The sequence below is a fragment of the Numida meleagris genome, chromosome 18, assembly GCF_002078875.1.
Source record: "Numida meleagris isolate 19003 breed g44 Domestic line chromosome 18, NumMel1.0, whole genome shotgun sequence".
Taxonomy (NCBI): Eukaryota; Metazoa; Chordata; class Aves; order Galliformes; family Numididae; genus Numida; species Numida meleagris.
The window spans coordinates 6636383-6654046 of record NC_034426.1 but is presented as its reverse complement, the minus strand read 5'-3'; the positions used below and the strand labels follow the sequence as shown (position 1 = coordinate 6654046).

At 40.7% G+C, this 17664-nt stretch overlaps 1 protein-coding gene across 6 annotated transcripts in view; it reads left to right on the top strand.

Annotated features, from left to right (window-relative positions):
- NCOR1 (nuclear receptor corepressor 1) overlaps nt 1–17664 on the top strand; it is a 60296-nt gene that overhangs the window by 1295 nt on the left and 41337 nt on the right. For 5 of the 6 annotated variants that reach the window (XM_021415489.1, XM_021415491.1, XM_021415492.1 and 2 more), the window contains exons 2-5: nt 11598–11775; nt 13528–13667; nt 15551–15746; nt 16818–17000. In XM_021415489.1, the coding sequence (XP_021271164.1) occupies nt 11668–11775; nt 13528–13667; nt 15551–15746; nt 16818–17000 (627 nt within the window). In that variant the 5' untranslated portion in view covers nt 11598–11667. Of the gene's footprint in view, nt 1–4997; nt 5233–11597; nt 11776–13527; nt 13668–15550; nt 15747–16817; nt 17001–17664 lie in introns of all 6 variants that reach the window. The other variant, XM_021415488.1, reaches the window with a different exon arrangement.

Genomic DNA, 17664 nt, shown 5'->3' with positions numbered 1-17664 from the left:
GGTGGGGGGCGACTTCAGCGCTGCTTCGGGGCCGGGGGTGCGTGGGGCTGCGGGAGCGGCCCCTGCGGGGAACTTGTGGGGAGAAGTGCACAGCGGTGGGGCGGGGGCTGCCGTGCTCCTCCTGCGGGAAGAAGCGCGATCTGGAGGGAAAAAAAAAAAAAAAAGGAGAAAACAACACCCAACCACAGTAATAATTAAAGAAAAAGGCCCATTCTTCAAAATCTCTTCGAAGTCAGTCTTCTGGAACGTGGGGCAGGAGTGCATTCGTTCCTGAGGAGTTCCTGAGGATGCTCTCCTGGCGCTGAGGCTGTCAGTAGGGAACTGCTGTGCTGCTAACGCCGGGTTACCCCATTAGGACCGGTCAGCAGCCCCAGCCCCTGCATGCTGTAGCCCCTGTCATCTTGGGGCTACGGGGGGGGCACCAGGGAAATGGCCTTTTCTAGAATAATTCTTCCTCAGTGGTAGAGAATGTTGTGCTCGCTGATCAGTCTGCACCTAAAAAAACCTGTCACTGTCCGGTTGGTGGCAGTTGGACGTGGTTCCAGATGGACTGTGCGCTGTTAGTGCTAGACAGGCTCAAGTAAGTAAGTTGTGAGTCTGAACTGTCTTGTTGTCCAAAATGAGCTTCTTCATGTGTCAGTTATATGGTCTTCATGACTATAAATATCAACGTAACATAAGAACAATAATAATAAAGATAAGACTGCAATGAGAAGGATGTCTAGCTTTGAGTTTTGTGGCAGTATTCTTGTATTATTCAGTGTCTTTATGTATAGTAATACAGTTATGTGCTGCTAGGGCTCAGGAAGGGTTTATCATTTGAGGCATGATGATTTCAAGGAAAAATGGTGCTGTTGTGAAAATTACTGTGGAAATTATTATGATGTGTAAGAAGGCTGTGGGTCCAGCTGAGGTGTCCAAACAAGCGGACGCACAGCGTTGTGTCACTGCACGCAGGGGCTGTGCAGATCTGTTGAAATTTTGTACTGGAGTTTTACTTTGCAGGATGTTGTTCGTGATTAACTAAAGAGCCTTGACATTTGGAAAGGCAGTATGTAATATCTGAAGTGGATTTCTAACTAGCTAAAGTCTAGTGTCTCGTGTTGGGGGATGAAAGACCTTCATTCTCAAAAGTTCAGAGGAAACAAACCAACTTCAGTGACCCTTTTTGCAATAGCATGGTTAATTTTTTTCTCGACATTGTTTTTCTGTGTGATAGAGTACGGGCTGCTTAGGAAACAAAATTCTGTGGTGCTTTCTATGCTGTTTGATTTGTTTGTTTGTAATAGGCTGTTTGATGTTGGTCACTGTGGTATGTAAACTTGGTGCTGAACCACGGGAAAGGGTGGCACTTTGCAGTCTTCTTTCTAAGGGTTAAAATGCCATTTGTTAGTGTATGGAGAGGATACTGCAAGTGTTTGCTTCCACAAGTGTTAGTTCTCTAGCTTTTTAGGTACAGAGCAACTAAAACTAACTCTTACTATTTAGATTAAATGTACAAAGTTGGAGTATATTCAGTATTCAACAACATGCTGATGATAATTTACTCTAAATACATTTTGCTCCTATAACCACTCTTTTTTATTGCTCTTTCTGGGCATTCCTCATTGTGAGGATTCTATAAAAGTATCTCAAAAATGGAGGTAAAAGCAGTGACAGACTTGAATGCTTCCTTTCAATTTCCTCCCTCTGATGCCCTCGTGGTTCTCTGTTGCTGCATCCTCTAAGCTACCTCATTTCTCAGTTACAGCATGAGTGAGAGATGCTGACAGTGAGGGGAAGCTGACTGCTACACTGCTGCTAAATGTCTGAAAGTAACCGGATGATATTCAGTATTAGAGAAAAATATTTTCTTTATTTTTCTTCTAATATATTCTTAATATTGACATTTAATTTGTTCATAGCTCACAAAGTTTTGCCGAAATACTTTTTTTTTTTTCTTCTGTGCCTTTCTATAAAATGGCTTCAGTGAAGCTTTTCTTGTATGGTCACAAATACTATTCAAAATTCTTGTGTGTGTAGTCACTTAAGTTTAAGATTTTAACAATTGTTTAAGTTGGAACAGATCTGTGCCTCACGCAGGTGCTGTGCAACGCAATACAATCCTGAGAACAGGCTACTAACCAGACAGTGGTTTCATAATGCAAACAAATGTTTCCTGAATGCAGGCTTGAACTCTTCGTGTCATTTATGTTCTTCAGACAAATCTGAATCAGTGTTTCAGATGGCAAGCAATTAGCAACCTGCTACCTGGTCTCTGTACTGTAAATGTTTGAAGTAAAAATTCTGACCTGCGTAGAATGCTATCTGTAAATATTTACTTTGGACTACTTCTAAATTATGTAAATATCCAAGAACGTGCTGAATTTATCTTCAGTTTTAGTTTTTCTCTCCTTCAATGAGTCTCCATTGAGCAATGATGTTTTGTGATGTTTCTTTCCTCTTCCATGCTAGTTCAGCCTTTATCCACTGTCTGGTAAGTGACATCCACAGTCTGGGCCCACTAGGGCTCAAGTTGGTGTGCACACAGAAAGCTGCATCTTACCTTGGAGCTATGTTTCCTCCCAGTATCCTGAGAGAGATTTCTGTGTCCTTGAATAGCTTCACATCTAAACCACTCGTGTGGTGCTGCCACTCCCCGACTGATTTGATAGGCAGGTTTTTTTCAGGCTTCAGGAGGATGTTGGTCTGTGTGGTTTTGAAGTCAGTGACTTAGCCTTTGAAATCATAAGCAGGTGAATGCAAAATTATTGGTACCAAGAAACGTAATTCTGAAAAACGCTACTGTTTGTAATTCTCAGCAGTAAGAAACTTGGGCAGTTACATTTTTATGCCGATATTAACCTGGGCAAACTGTTGGCCAGGACTTAGAAATTCTGTGTGTGTAAACTGGCCTTGGGTAAAATTGAAAATAAAAATGCATTCACAAAGACAGCGAGGGGAAGAAGACCTGTAAATGAGAAAAGACAAGACGAAGTATAAAATATGCTTAAACTAATATAATGTCTCTTTAATTCTTCCTCTCGTGCCATGTGTTTAGTTGTGCCTTACGGTGCTTTGGGGTGATTTGGTTGCTTGTAGCCCTCGTGCAGTCAGAGGTGCATCTGTCCTGGCTGCGTGTGGGCATCCCCTGGGCAGCTCCTTGGAGCAGCTGGGCAGTGCCCTCCTGCATCAATTCATGTATGTTTAGATTGCGAGGAGGATGTCCCACACACTGTGGACATAAATCACTTTTTCATATAGAAACCCTATTAGGAAATGCGCTTGCCCCTTTCTTCTCATGAACCTGTTGTTTCCTCTCTGTCGCTATTGGAAAGTTAAGCCCACAAAATAAAGTTGATTAGAAGTTCAAGTGCTGTTCTGCAAACCAGATGAGTGTATTATTACAGTTCAGCTGGAGTCTTCACCTATTATTCTATTATTGTCTCTGCTTTTCATGCTATTTAAAATGCTCTGTTGCCAGATAAGGGGTGTCAGGAAGGTGGGAGCTTTCCATTACACTTTACCTTTCTCGGAGTGTTATTTTCAAACCCTTTCTTTCTAGAAGCAGTCACTTACCTCTGGCTGTTATTTCTGTAGGTGCTGATACTTCACTGTGGTTTCAAAGAGACTTGCACACATCTAGAACCTTGACTTTATTTTTTTTTTACTGTTTTCTACCCTCCCAATGGATATAGAGGTTTTTCTTCTCCCATTTGTAATTTAAGATCCCTTCCATTCTGTGCCGTTTTCTGTGACCTAGAGGCTGTTATGTGAGCTTCAACAAGGAATTATGTTTTCATCTGTTGTATTTTCTGTGAAGTAGAACGTCTCAAACTTCATTGTAAATGTCAATAAATCGCAGTTACACATAAATAAATTACAGACTTTGTTTCCTAAGGCCATCTTGCTTATCCTATGGAGTATCTAAATAGACCTAGGCGTTATTATGTCCAGTAAAATAAAATTATTTTAACCTTACTGTTCAAATTGAGAATAACCCAGTTGACTGAGGAGAGAGTTGAGGCTGATAGTTTGTTCTGTAAGCCCTTTAGAGGGAAGGATTGGTTTCTCTTACAATACATCATGTTTTGTGAGCTATGGGTTTAGTTAGTATGGATTAGCCAAGTCGTAGTTCCTCTTCCAAACCGAAGCTCTTTTGGAAAGCTGCTGCTCCTGATATGCTTTTGATGAATGGTCTGCATGAGGAGGCTGGAAATGAAAAATTGTGACTGCAATTTCTTGCATGTTAAGTGACGTATAAAGCAGTTTTAGCTGCAGCGGATCTAACAGTGAAGGAATAAATTAATGTGCAGCACAGCTGTTTTTAAGGTACCTATGCTTTCAGTCCCAGATGAAGAAGCAAAAATTGCCATTTTGCAAGAATATTTTATGCATGGTGTATGATATCTCTGAAATCTGAGATCATCTTAATTGTGGGTGAAATGGGAGGAATTAGATGCATTGAAGTAAACTTTGGTGACTTTTTGGCGCAGACTCCTGAGTGTGAATATGACTTGCTGGGGAAGGTGTGGTAGTGCTTAACGCTGCTGTGGGTGTAGCATCTCTTGAAGCTCTTGCATTCTACAAACTGATTCATTGGAGGATGCTTGGGGTGGTTTCTGTTTCACGTTACAGCTTTGTGGGTTAAGTTTGAAAGGTGTTTCGTAATCAGTCAAATTACCCTGTGTGACAGAGACGGGATCTTTCAGAAGGGGGTTTTGAAGCTGCTGCAGTTATCTTAAGAGAGGGGGGGGGAAAAATGCTACTTCAACCAGGCAACTCTGTAGGTTTGGTTTCTGGTCTTTGGCTCATGACACTTTCTTGTGGTGTGCACTAAGTGCCTAGTATTTGCTGTCTTGGGACAACCAGGAATGAGATTCTGGTGGTTCTGAGAAAACCAAAATATGCTTTAAATGTCTTCAGGGGAAAAGCAAACCGTTTATATTCTAAAGACACATTTTTGAAACCGGAACACCTAATGAGATTTGTATCCTTTGGTTTAATTTGTTTCTCAGCACTACTTTAAGTGAAGGAGCCCTGTATGTCCTCACTTTCATTCTTTGAATGGAGGACTTCCTCCTTCCTTGGTGTCCCTGTGACCTACCTTGGCAGAAGAGAGCTGGATGTGTTCCTCCAGAACCGAGAAGTGTGATTCCTAGACATAACCCAGAAGGGAGAAGCTCTCATCTCAGCAAGTGAGAAATTAGAAAATGAATCTGATGCCCCTGCGTGTTAGATTTGGAGCAGCTGGTGAGCAGACTCTGAACAAAAGTTTTTTCTTTAAAACCTTTGCGCTCAGCACCATTTTATTATTTACATTTTGGTGGGGCAAATGAGTACCTGATTAGAAGCTTCCTAAGATGTTAATGCAGCCTTAGTTTGTCCTGTTTGATCCCCCATATAATAGCAAAGTTGTGCGTAGCCTGGGTCTTGATATCGCTTATTAGGAACTTTTCTTTAGGCTCATAAATTACAGAAGAGAGATTAAAATAGAATTTCCTGGAGAAGAGCGGCTTGTCAGCTGAATTTGATCGACCCCATTTAGAAGAGCACTAATTCTATTTGTATTTGTAGCTACGAACAGGGGAAACTGGTATTTAAAGATGAATTTTAAAAATGTGATCTTGAGATTTGGTAACATGGTTTGGTTGCGAATCGCATATGCAGTTAAGTAAGCTATATTCATCTTTTGGTATGGCAACAAAAATCCTTTTGAAGTACTCTTCTTTAACTTATTCAGTATTTAAATTTCTGAAAGTTATTACCTTAAAATACTTTAAGGGGCTGGAAGGCTCTTGATAGAAAACCTTCTTGTATTAAAACTTGAAGTGTAAAATCCTGTCTTCATTTTTGCTCTACCTTGATGCAGATGGAAAAGTCATGCTAATTGAGAGTGAATGTGACATCTTGAGTTGGCCGCTGTAATGCTCCTTGACTTCTGTCACTTCCTTAATTGGCTATATTAAAGTATGCTGTGCTTCCATATCGTGCAGAATGGAAGTCAGACACTGTATGGCACAGCTGTAAGTTAATGCCTCGTCCTAGTAGAAATTTCAGGGTGTGAGGAAGGGTCAAATTCAGATGTTTGGGCTTCTCTCTGCATTTTATTTCTTCTTTTTCCCCAGATATCCCCATTGCAGCATTTATGGCTCAATTCACAACATTAGGAATTAATGGAGAGTATGTTATTTAGTGTTGCTGGTAAAATGAAGCCCTACAGATGTTGTTTTTTCTTTTAAAATGTATTGCTAGTAGGGATAGAAATAGCAATTTTTTTACATCAGGAGTCTTACGAAAGAGGGAATGCAACTATGCAAGATTAGTCTCAAGAATTTATGGTATATTCGAAACATCTTGAGAGAAGAAAAAAAGGGATTTGCTCATGCAGATTTGCCATGAAAATTCAACAGTTAATTGTTTTCAACTTAAAGAAGATGTTTGTGTTTCTGTTCGCTCGCTCTAGCAGCAGATGCTCGTGTGCTTTGACTGTGAGTGTCCTGCAACATTAAATGGAATGGATGGAGATTTTTAAAGGGTGGAAGAGGCCTCGAGCTTTGAGGATGCTTTGGACAAAGCCCTTCTAACCACTGCTGAAATAACCACTGCTGAAACATTCTCTTCGCTCTTCGTTTTCTTGCTGGAGCCAAATTTGACTAGATGCCCCTGAATTAATTCTGTATTATGTTGTAGACCCCTTGCCTAAGGCAGCGCCTTCCTTGTTTTGCCACAGCTTAGTTACATCAGAGCTCACTTTACTGAGGCTGCAGATTTTTTTTTTTTTAAGCAAGTTGATTGAAGCTTTCTTTGGCTGTAATCTAACTCGTCGCGCTCGCTATCGCACTTAGTTTGCTCAAAAACAAGATGAGGAAAATTCCCCAAAGAATGTGAAATTTAATTAGCAAATGTTGCTTAAGTACTTGAAAATGGCAGAAAAATTACTCCGAATGCAGAAGTGTTAGCTTGTTTCGTATGTGTGAAGAAAAATTGAATCTACCCCAGAGGACTGGGGAGCAGTGCTTCCACACCGAGCTGCAAGCGGAGCAGTGAGGAGGTGGCTGCCCTTCTGCTGCCCTCCTGACCTTCCCTCTTGCTGCCCTAAACATCTGTCTGGCCACGCGTTGAATGAGTTTTGGGGAACTAGGCTGCTAAAAATAGTTACGGTTTTTAACCATGTTTTTCCAAGTGAAGAACTGCTTTTCTCTGGGGCAGTCCCACCTTTTGCCCACTTTAAATGCCACAAATCCACAAGGCAAGGCTTGGGGACGTGAGTCTTATTTCTGATTCAGTCACTGACTGTTTCGTGGGTACTCTTTGGTGATGCCTTAACCTTTCAGTGACTCATTCTCCCATGCGGACACTGGGGCTAGTGCATAGTTCTGCTTCTTTCTGAAGCACTTGGAGACCTGCAGACCTGTTCAAATTAGTACGACCTCTTATGAACCAAATCTGAAATTACACTGTGGCTCTTGCTCTTGCGATATCCAGTTCTAGATTATTTGTAACTTACTCAATATTCTTTGCATATGACAAATGTAAGTGTGAGGCAAAGTTTCAGTAAGAGCTGGCTGAATTAATATGTTGTCATATCTTTGGAAATAAACAATGTTCAATCATTTCCTTGCCTGAAAAGCTTGAATTATCACAGCCCCTGAGTGTCCCCTCATAGTTCCTAAAGGTGTCACTGCTTTTTGTCAGCTAGATATCCTCAGACTTAACAGCTTTTTTTTTTTTTTTGGACTCTTTACAGTGACTTCCCCTGTATTTTCAATTTATTTTATATTTTAAATATTAACCATTTGACTCTACTGAGTTTTTCCATCTCTTGTATGTTTAGTCTGGGAATGTCACTCATGGGCTGGGATGCAAGAAGAGTGGACTGGGTTATGAAGCAGAAAACAAGAAATATGTATTTCTGCCCCTTCTGATTGTCAGTGCTGGGTGAGATGGACAGTTGGCCAGCATGGGTGGCGGCTGTGTGGAAGTGTTCATGGCCTGGCTTAATCTTCATCAGACGTTTAAGGCAGAATTCCAAAGTCTACAACAGTTCTTATGAATGTTTTTATGAGAAAGCTATGAGATTGCAGGAGAACATGAGGAGAAGGTATGAAAATAATTCCTGAAAAAACATAATTTTGCCATCATTGACTGAGCAGATTTGGATTTTGGCTTTCTGTATCGTAATTTGCCAAGGATGCTAAAAATGAAGATGAACAGCCTGTGGTCCAGCATGGAAGAAGGAACTGGTGGAAAGATCAGAGAGGCAGAGGTACTTGATGACGGTAGGCTTTACCAGAGAATTCTGATTGGATTTGTGTCGACTGCGACGTGGTTTGTCATGTCTAAGGAAAAGACAGAGCATTGAGGGAAGCATGGATGGGACTGTGTGCGGTCTGTACACACAGTTATAATTTGATGTAAAAAATTGGCCGTATTTAAATCTAGTCTGAACATGTGGACTTGGAGAAGCTACAGCAGGAAGCTGGCATTGCCCTCACTCACCAGAAGATGGGCTGGTGAGGAATAATCTGTGCTCTGGACACATGTAAGCACATGCTGAAGAGGGAGGCAGATGCTTTTATCAGTGAGCGACTGTAGTGTTGTCTGCAGAGAAATAACAGTCGAACTCACATATGTGCATCCACAATTGCAGAATTAATATAATATAACAGGTAATATAACAGGGAGAGAGAAGCAGAATGTTGGTGGTAATTCCACAGGCAAATGCCAGCAAGCCCCCTCCTGGCCCGATGTGACGGAATGTAAAAGTGCTGGTACTAAGAGATCAGCAGGTAAGGTGGGGGCTGCAGGGCATGTAGAGAGGTCAGATGAGGAGAGTGCAGGCACACAAGTGTTTTTAATGGGAGTGGGAGGTGTAGAGAGGAGGGAATGTTGTACTTGAGTGTCACTTTACATGTCTTACTACAGTGTCGTTTTTGTCTTGAAAGAAATGAGGTCTTGTGCAGGATCCCCATCCTTTGGTTCCCTCTGCACCTTTTCAGTGTCGATATGTAACCATGTGTTTGCCTCTGCTGTTCCTGCCCTTATCATTCCCTTGAGAGTGGGAGTGGTGCACCCCCACCACTGAAAGCATCTTCTTTTCTTTTTTCATTCTTCACTTCTACCTCTCATTGACCTCAATTCTAAGCTGTGTTGCTGTTGCTGTTTGTATTGCCTTCTGCTGATGGCAATTTTGTTTCACGCTTTTTGAGTTGTTGCTACAAAAGTGGTCATACTTCCAGTTCTCAATTGGAAGGCCATTAGACTGCGTGTTTTATCTCTTGACCTGCAAGTTTTATATAATACATAAGGGGCTTTTTTGTGTTGCTGGATTGATGAAGGATGTTCACCCTTGTGTGCTGTGACCCCATCCTGCCCCTTGAGCAGCAGTGAGGACTTCTCACTGCTCTTGAATCAGTGAATTACTCTTTTCCTCCTCCTGCCCTCAGTAAAATTTACTTGTTAGATAAGCAAAGGGGTCTTGGGTGTCTATACCACTGGTGTCTGGGATAGTTCCCAGTGGATAAGTATATGGTTTACTAGCCATAGGCAGGTGGGAAGATTTCAGGACTGGCAATTGTAACGCAAACCTAACAACCTGTACACTGAAGTTCTTGTGAATGGAGAAGTAGCCTTTACAGCTTCATACAAAGCGAGCCTGAATTGAACTTTCAGCACCTGAGTTAATGATCAACCTGCTGGTTTGACAGAACGTAGAGAAAATAAGATGTGACCTGACAGAGATGAACTAGGAAGGACCTTGAATCACACAGTACTTGGCCTGTGTTCCTGTGTTACTTTCAGGTGGTGGTTCCCCTGGTTCCCCTTCTGCTTTTCCTCATTCTTCAGATCTGCCTGTGGCCAGGATGCCACACACAAGGGAATAGGAACACGAGAGCATTTCCTGGTGCTCTCCCAGAATGCAGCACGGATTTCTGGCGGGCTGTGCCCTGGTGGACACCTTGCAAATTGAGAAGGTTTTGAAGTGAGTTGCCAAGGAACCAGGCAGACTAAGTTCAATGTGAAAAAGATACGGTTAAAGGGATATGAAAGAATTCTACGGTGTCACATGTGCGGTGGAAAAAAAAAAGAATAGAAATTAGATGTTTGATCTGTTCCAATGCCAAAAGTGCAGATACCAAGTGAAGGTTGCAGGTCCAAGGCAAACAAAAGCTGCTGGTTTCTCATGCGAAATGTCACTAAGCTGTAGAGGCGCAAAGAGTGATTGTGCATGCTGAGAACTTGATTCAGAAAGCAGCTGGGTGAGCCAATGGAAGAGAAAGCCATTAAGGACTCATAAACAGAAGGGCTTGGACTCCGGGAGTGTCTTTGATGGAGAGGTGGGAAAAGAAACTAATCAGGGCAGGAGTGACAAAATATATTAGATGAACTTTAAAATCTGTTTGTGTAGTTTGCTGTGTCAGATCTGTTCCCGAGCGGATTTTGTCTATTGACTGATAATGAAAAAAACAGTTCAGAAGTATAACTTTATGCTGGTGTTTGTGAAAAGTTGCAGTTGAATGCACTTAGAAATGAAGCCATCTAGGCAGGGAACAGCATTGCTTTGTTTGAAGGTCTGCATGTCTGCTGGGCTCCGTACCAGAGCTTGCTGCAAGTCTGATAGAATTCTGTGTTTACTACATAGGCTCCAAGGATTACCACTTCTGGGCTGTCAGAAAGAAATAGCTTGTGCTTTAAAAAAAGAAATTTTCTTTTCAGAGCCATAATTCACCTGCATAGCAAAGTGCTGAACGCACTAATGGGCAGTGTTCATGTTTGGTTGCTGTCTTCTGATCTTCAGCAGATGGTTTTGGCTGATGAAGCTATACACCGCTTCATGGGTGCTTGAACTTTGTTAGTGGAGTTTTTTTTTCCAGTATTTTAATCATCCTCTCATCAGTATACATTCCACTGTTATTCTGCAGCTAATTTGCAGTAGAGGCGAATTTGTCATTGAGCGTCAACTAAGCAGGATTGTTTCAAGGCTTCATAGTATATTCAGTTGCTAGCATCCCCTATGGGACAGACTATGCTGTCAACTGAATGAGGTTTTTTTTCCCCTGTGAGTGCTTTTTTTTTTCCTGAGAACTACTTCTGTTGAGCTGCTCTTAGAGGGTAATAATATTTTATGGCTTGACTAATGCGTTGTGGTTTAATGAACTGTAGGCGGCATTGAGTCAAGCAGCCCTAAGTCTACCTGAAAGTAGGAAAGAGTTCATAGAATCCAAAAACTGCAGAAGAAACGAAAGTGAACTTCATGTTGAGCTGAAGAAACTTACTGTAAATTGTGAGTCCATCTGTAGACTATAATAACCTCTTTAACACCTATTTAAGTGACCTACTTTTCTTTAACATCCTATTAATTCAACTGATAGCTGGTAAAATGATGTATTCTGACAGTATAATCCTCAAATCTTTGTGTAGACAATGCTGACATACCTGTTTTTGAGCCCATTTAAGACCCGTTAACATGTTTCAGACTAGAGTAACCTATTAAATAAATACATCAGGAAAAAGCTTTTACTGGTAATGGTTGTTTTGCTTAGGTGACTATGGCTGTAATGTATTGTGGGTACATCTGGTACTTCAGTGCTTATCAGTGATCTTTTTTCCTTTAGGTGGTTTCCTAGAAACATGATTGCTTGCTGGTCTTGATCTCACGGCTTTGTGAAGACTTCTTCTCTGATAATGTCAAGTTCAGGCTACCCTCCTAACCAAGGAGCATTCAGCACAGAGCAGAGTCGTTACCCTACCCACTCTGTCCAGTACACCTTCCCTAGCACCCGACACCAGCAGGTAAGGAGTCGTGAGGATTACAGTCTTAGCAAGAAATAATTCAGGTGTTCATTGTGCCAAATGGAATCTTTTTTTTTTACCACTGTCATACAAGTTCTTCACATCTGAAAACAGCAGTTGCAGACCAATAAGCCCAGGTGAAACTGACTGGGGAGATCTGTGCACCAATGTTGTTTGTACCCTTGAAACTTGGCTCTTGTATCAAGGCTGATGGGTCCACTTGTTCAAATCTGTTTGTCTTTGAATGAGGGTCTGACTATGGTGTAACTTCTGGAAAGTATAGTCTGTAGCAATTTGGTGCTGTGATTCCTTCTGGAGTATTATGATTCTCTGTTGATTTATGCCTTCCTGCAATAGAGTAGATGAAATTACTGAAATCCTTGACTTCAAATTTGGCTTTTAAAAGGTTACTTTTGGCCTGTTCACTCTCTCCTCCCTCCCAGTTCTTTTTATTTAGACTAAAATCAAAAAATGCTCCATAAAATTGTGAAGTTACCTTAAATAAAACCCTGGACAGTATTTTGGCTTGACAGCATTTCCAACAAAATACTTTAAAAAAAAAAAACAAAACAATTGGCCTGTCTTAAAATACCTTGTCTTCTTTTTTTAATGTTGAAAAATCAAATGTAAAAAAAAGAAATTGAAGTGGCAAATGAAGTTTTTTCCCTGCTGAGGAGAACTGCTGGTAGTGTTATTTAGGCAAATAATTGTCATCCCTGCCTCTCTCCACTTGTATTTATTTATTTATTTTAGAAATCTGGATTTTGTAATTCTATACCTTTATCATGGAGAATTAATATTAAATTCCTGTTCTTTTCAAGCTAGGAGAAACCAATGATTAAATTCACTGTGGATTGTTTTGATAAACTTTCGGTTTAGCTTTGCTTCAATTTGGTAATGTTTAATCATTGTACTAAATTTGGCCAATGCAAGTGTTGCTGAGTCCATATGCATTGATGGGAGTAATTTTCCAAGAATCTGCAAATAACTTGTCTCCAGTGCCCGTGCATTTAATATGAATGCAGAGTGCTGGGTGTAACAGATCTCTGGAGACGATGGGCTCTTGGGGCATTGGTGAGCACTGAATTTGTATGGGAAATTTCCTGTTAGGCCCAGGAGAGTTCCAAGAGGGTAAGAAGTAAACCTGTATGCAAGGAGCAGTGGGCTGGATTTGCTCTTAGATAATGCAGTGCTTGACAAAATCTGTTCGTGCTGGAGAATGTGAATCTGAAATGTACCAATTTGTATTACACCCCAGGCTTTTTCTGAAGCATCTATGATAGTGCTTCCAGCCAGCTGCGTTCTGCTAGCCAGAACTAGGGGAATGGATTTCTGACTTGCCCATGACTTCTGAGCATGTAGTTTGTCATTGTGGGCTCCCTATGGAATTGTAGGCTGTGGAGGACTGCCTGTTGCCTCTAGGACAGTTCAGGTTACCCTTATTTTTATGAAATTCTCCTCCTGCTACAGATAATTTGGGTCTGTTTTGTTCTACTCTTGTGTCGAGAAGAGGAAATCGAAAATTTGAAGCTTTTTGGTTTGCCCCGTCTTTATTTTTGAAAAACACGTTCATTTAGAGTGGAGAACTGCCCTTTATGTTTTTAACTTTTTGAGCTTGAGTAAGGCTGTAGTGATCTGGTCTTGGTCTGTTTTTAACGTTTGGAGAAAGGATCATTCCATAACAGCAGACACTTCAGATCCTGTGTCCTGTGCCTTTCGTATTTATTGACATCTGAGCTGTGTTTCCTTTAGGAATTTGCGGTTCCCGATTATCGTCCGTCTCACCTGGAAGTCAGTCAGGCAACCCAGCTCTTGCAGCAGCAGCAGCAACAGCAGCAGCAGCTTCGGCGCCGGCCTTCTTTGCTTTCAGAATTTCACCCAGGCTCTGACAGGTTAGGATGCTCTTTTTGACGTATGCGAAGAGGATTTTTTTATGAGTCTGTGCTTTCTGTAAAGTGAGTTTGAACTTCTGAATCAAAAGGTTTTGAGTTTCACAGTTTTTGCCCGAGTGCATGACTTCATTAATCCATTGCTCCGTTGCTGAGCACTTGTGGTCTCCTGTGTTTGAGTGGTGTAGGTCTGCCTGGTTTTCATCTGCTGTGTAATTCCTTAGTCCCTTTGCTTTAATTACATTTGCTTCACAGACAGGAAGTAACAATCTGCTGCACTCTCCCCACAGAAAGCTCCTTGGATACAGTTGCATATTGCAAGCTTCTAAAGCTTTAGGCTAAAAGTATGCAAAATATCGTCTTTGGATAATTTAATCTCAGAAAGTCAGGGTAACAAATACAAGAATCATTAACATTGTGAATATTACTAGTTGTATTTCCTAGATTACGGTGGGAATAAATTCTTAGGTTTGCATATTCAACAGATGGTATTTGTGTGCCTGGGTAAGAAATAAACAATGGAGCTAATTGGGTATTGGAGCTGCAAGAATTGGAGAACACCAAACTGTGGCACAAAAATGGGACTAAAGTATGCTACTTTTGGCAAGACACTTGACAGCTTCTTATCATTTGTGCTAAATACCCTTTCTGTTGGTCTGGTGTAACATTCCTGTGTCTGTGTAAATGCATGCAAATGATCTCAGTCCGGTAGGTTAATTGAGGACAGGGAGAGTGGACAGCTACGGTGAATCATGTATTGTCATTTAGCGTCAGATTGGGAATGTCCTCTCAGTAAAATAGGTTACTTTACAATCAGTGTTGGTGAATGTTCAGCCATTAATATTATGTAAAGCTGATACATTAAAAAAAAGTCTTTGGCAGATATCAGATCAGAGTGTGATGAGCTGGGTTGTGGTAAATTGTTGGATATCAGGGAGAAGTTCTTTACTATGAGAGTGGTGAAGTGCTGGAACAGGCTGCCCAGAGAGGTTGTGAGTGCCCCATCCATGGAGGTGTTCAAGGCCAGGTTGGATGGGGCCATGGGCAGCCTGGCCTAGCATTAGATGTGGAGGTTGGAGGCCCTGCCTGTGGCAAGGGGTTGGAGCTTGATGATCCTTGAGATCCTCTGTGACCCACACCATTCTATGAAATTAGCAGGATTATCTGTTTAAGTGAGAAGTTACTATATGATCTGTGCACATCGATTCTTCAGCGTATTAGTGCGCTGATGTACAAACCCTAAACAGATGTTATTGGTTGTAATTTCTTTCTTAGTCTTTTAATACATGTATCTGCTAGGAGTAATTCCATATGCTGTATTAGTTTTAGCAGTTTATTTTGGTTATATCACAGAAACATAGATTCATAGAATGGCTTGGATGGGAAGGGATCTTAAAGATCCCTAGTTCCACCCACACTGGAATAGCATTTGACTATAGATCAAATTCCACATAGACTCATGGTTGATTTCAGGCATTCTGTGTATGTTTAGAATGATTTGATTGCAAAAATGAAATAATGGAGCTGTTGTAGCCATCTGTGCTCTGTAGAATGTAGTACTATATTTATGTCATGGATTTTTTATGTTTATAATTGGAATCAAAGCTATGATTTGAACAATATCATTGTAGCAGCGGTTTCGTTAAGTGTTTGCAATGATAGGAATGCATTTAAACAGCATCTTTTAAGATTCAGCTCTTTTTCAATGGATTTCAACAGTTATATTTTTGAAGATTGTACTTAAAAAGGTTTATCTGCCTTACTGTTCAGAAAGAGTTCTGCTAAATTGCATTTTCTGTATATTTGGTAAGGGTTGAGGAACAAAAAACACATTTCATGCATGAAAATGCATATTGTAATAGTTTATTATCCCTTCTGTATACTAGGCCTCAGGAAAGGAGAACTGGATATGAACAGCAGTTTCATCCAGGTCCATCTCAGACAGATCATGATTCACTGGAATCGAAGCGACCACGTCTTGAACAAGTTTCTGATTCCCATTTTCAGCGTGTCAGTGCTGCTACTGTCCTGCCTTTAGTACATCCTCTGCAGGAAGGGTTGAGATCTGCGGATATTAAGAAGGTAAAGGCATTTTCTCTCATAATACTGAAGGTGTAAATTATGTGTCATGGTGAGCTCAAGTCTCTAAACTCCCATCATTAAAGAAAACATTTAGCACATGGATACAAATTTTAAAGTAGAATACTTGTCTTGCATTGTCTTTACCATTCCTTTTATCAAGTAAAGCAAAGCTATCTGGGAAGTAAAGTAAAATTATGATAGCATGTTATTTTATAGTAACTTGCTGGGCTGCATAGCAAAGATAAGATCAAAGGGGGCTGGAGAAACCAAATGAAGGCATGCAGTGTTAACATGCTTGTAGGTTACTGATTTTTTATCCAGGTACTACATGTAGAAATCTACTGTCTCAGTTTAGAAATATGTCCCAGTGTTATCTTGAGAAACGGCATTCGGACACAGTCTTTTGGTTAGATTGGCTTGAGTGAGGGATGCATTTACTGAGCTAGCATTTGCCAGCTAAGCAGTTGCAGAGCATGATTTCTGAGGATATGAACACAATCAAGGTGCAAAAGTGCTGACTTACTTCAGTGTGTTCCACGTTCAAATGTTGTTTGGAAACATATGGGGAAAAAAAGTGATGAAAAGGCAAAGCCAAATGAATCTCCCCAAGAGAGCACATATAACTCTGGGTGTACCCCTACCTGAACACAGTTATGTTCAAGAACATTTTCATCGGTATATGTGCAGAGTATTGAGGGCTGTCTCTCAAGTAACCCTACCCTTAAAAATAGAAGTTACTATTTATATTTAGGAAGATATATTTTTTTAAAAGGGAAATGTTCTGATCTTATTTTCATTTCGTGATAAAAATAATCAACATCATGCTTCAATATTTAAAGATGGATTTTGAAATTATAGTAACATAAGTGGGCTGTCAGTTAATTCTAAGATAATTAGAGTGCCAATAATCTGAAATCTTAAACTTTATCTCTGAAGAGCTACCTAAGCTATAAATAACTGGAAATTCTTGTTTAATTCATGCATGCTAGTTTGGTTACTGAACGCTCATTTGCATGTTATTAATATGACTGATTTTGCTCAATTCTGCCCCACCTCCTGTCCCAATGAAAGGACCCAGGTTTTGGAGGAAAGCATGAGGGACCATCTTCTCCAATTTCCAGTCAACCGTGCGGGGAGGACCAGAATGCTTCACCTTCAAAGCTGTCAAAGGAAGAATTGATACAGAGCATGGACCGCGTGGATCGTGAAATTGCGAAGGTTGAACAGCAAATCCTTAAACTGAAGAAAAAGCAAGTAAGCATAGCAGACACTACTGTTGTTATCTGCTAGTGAAAAGGGTGTGGAAAAACTTCTTCTGTTGTGTTAGTGGTGAATTTTTTTTTGTTTTGTTGTGTGAACCAAATGAACAGGTTAAAAAGGGAAGGTTTTGTGTAGAATTTTCCTGAAACATTTAAATAGATAAGATGTAACGTAGTTTTAAACATTGTTGAAATAAAGAGAAAGCCATGTAGGAATACCAAAAGCAGATGACTGTATTTTAAACTCTTGTTAGATGACTAGTGAAACAAGGCCACTGTGACTGTGATTTCAGCTTTAAAGAATGACTACTGGTTAAGGGGATGGCTATCATCTTTCTTTTTTCATAGTCTGTGCAAGTTGGAGAATCTCTTGCACCCATCCCCAAAAACAGATTTTGTACAAGAGTCTCTTGATCATCTGCTTTCACAGGGGCAAGAGACCCTAACATCTGCTCAGCCTTAGGGGAATGCGTAGTAGGAGGGGTATAAGTTAACAGAGCAGAGAAATGGATGCAGGAATACCTCTTTTTTTAGTACAGTCGTGGCTATGCTTCACAACAGAGAACATCAGCCAGCTGATGCCAAGGTAATGCTTGTTGGCAGCATTTGTTGCCTTCCCAATATCTGTTGTGGCTAACTGTAGCCACCCTGCAATCTAG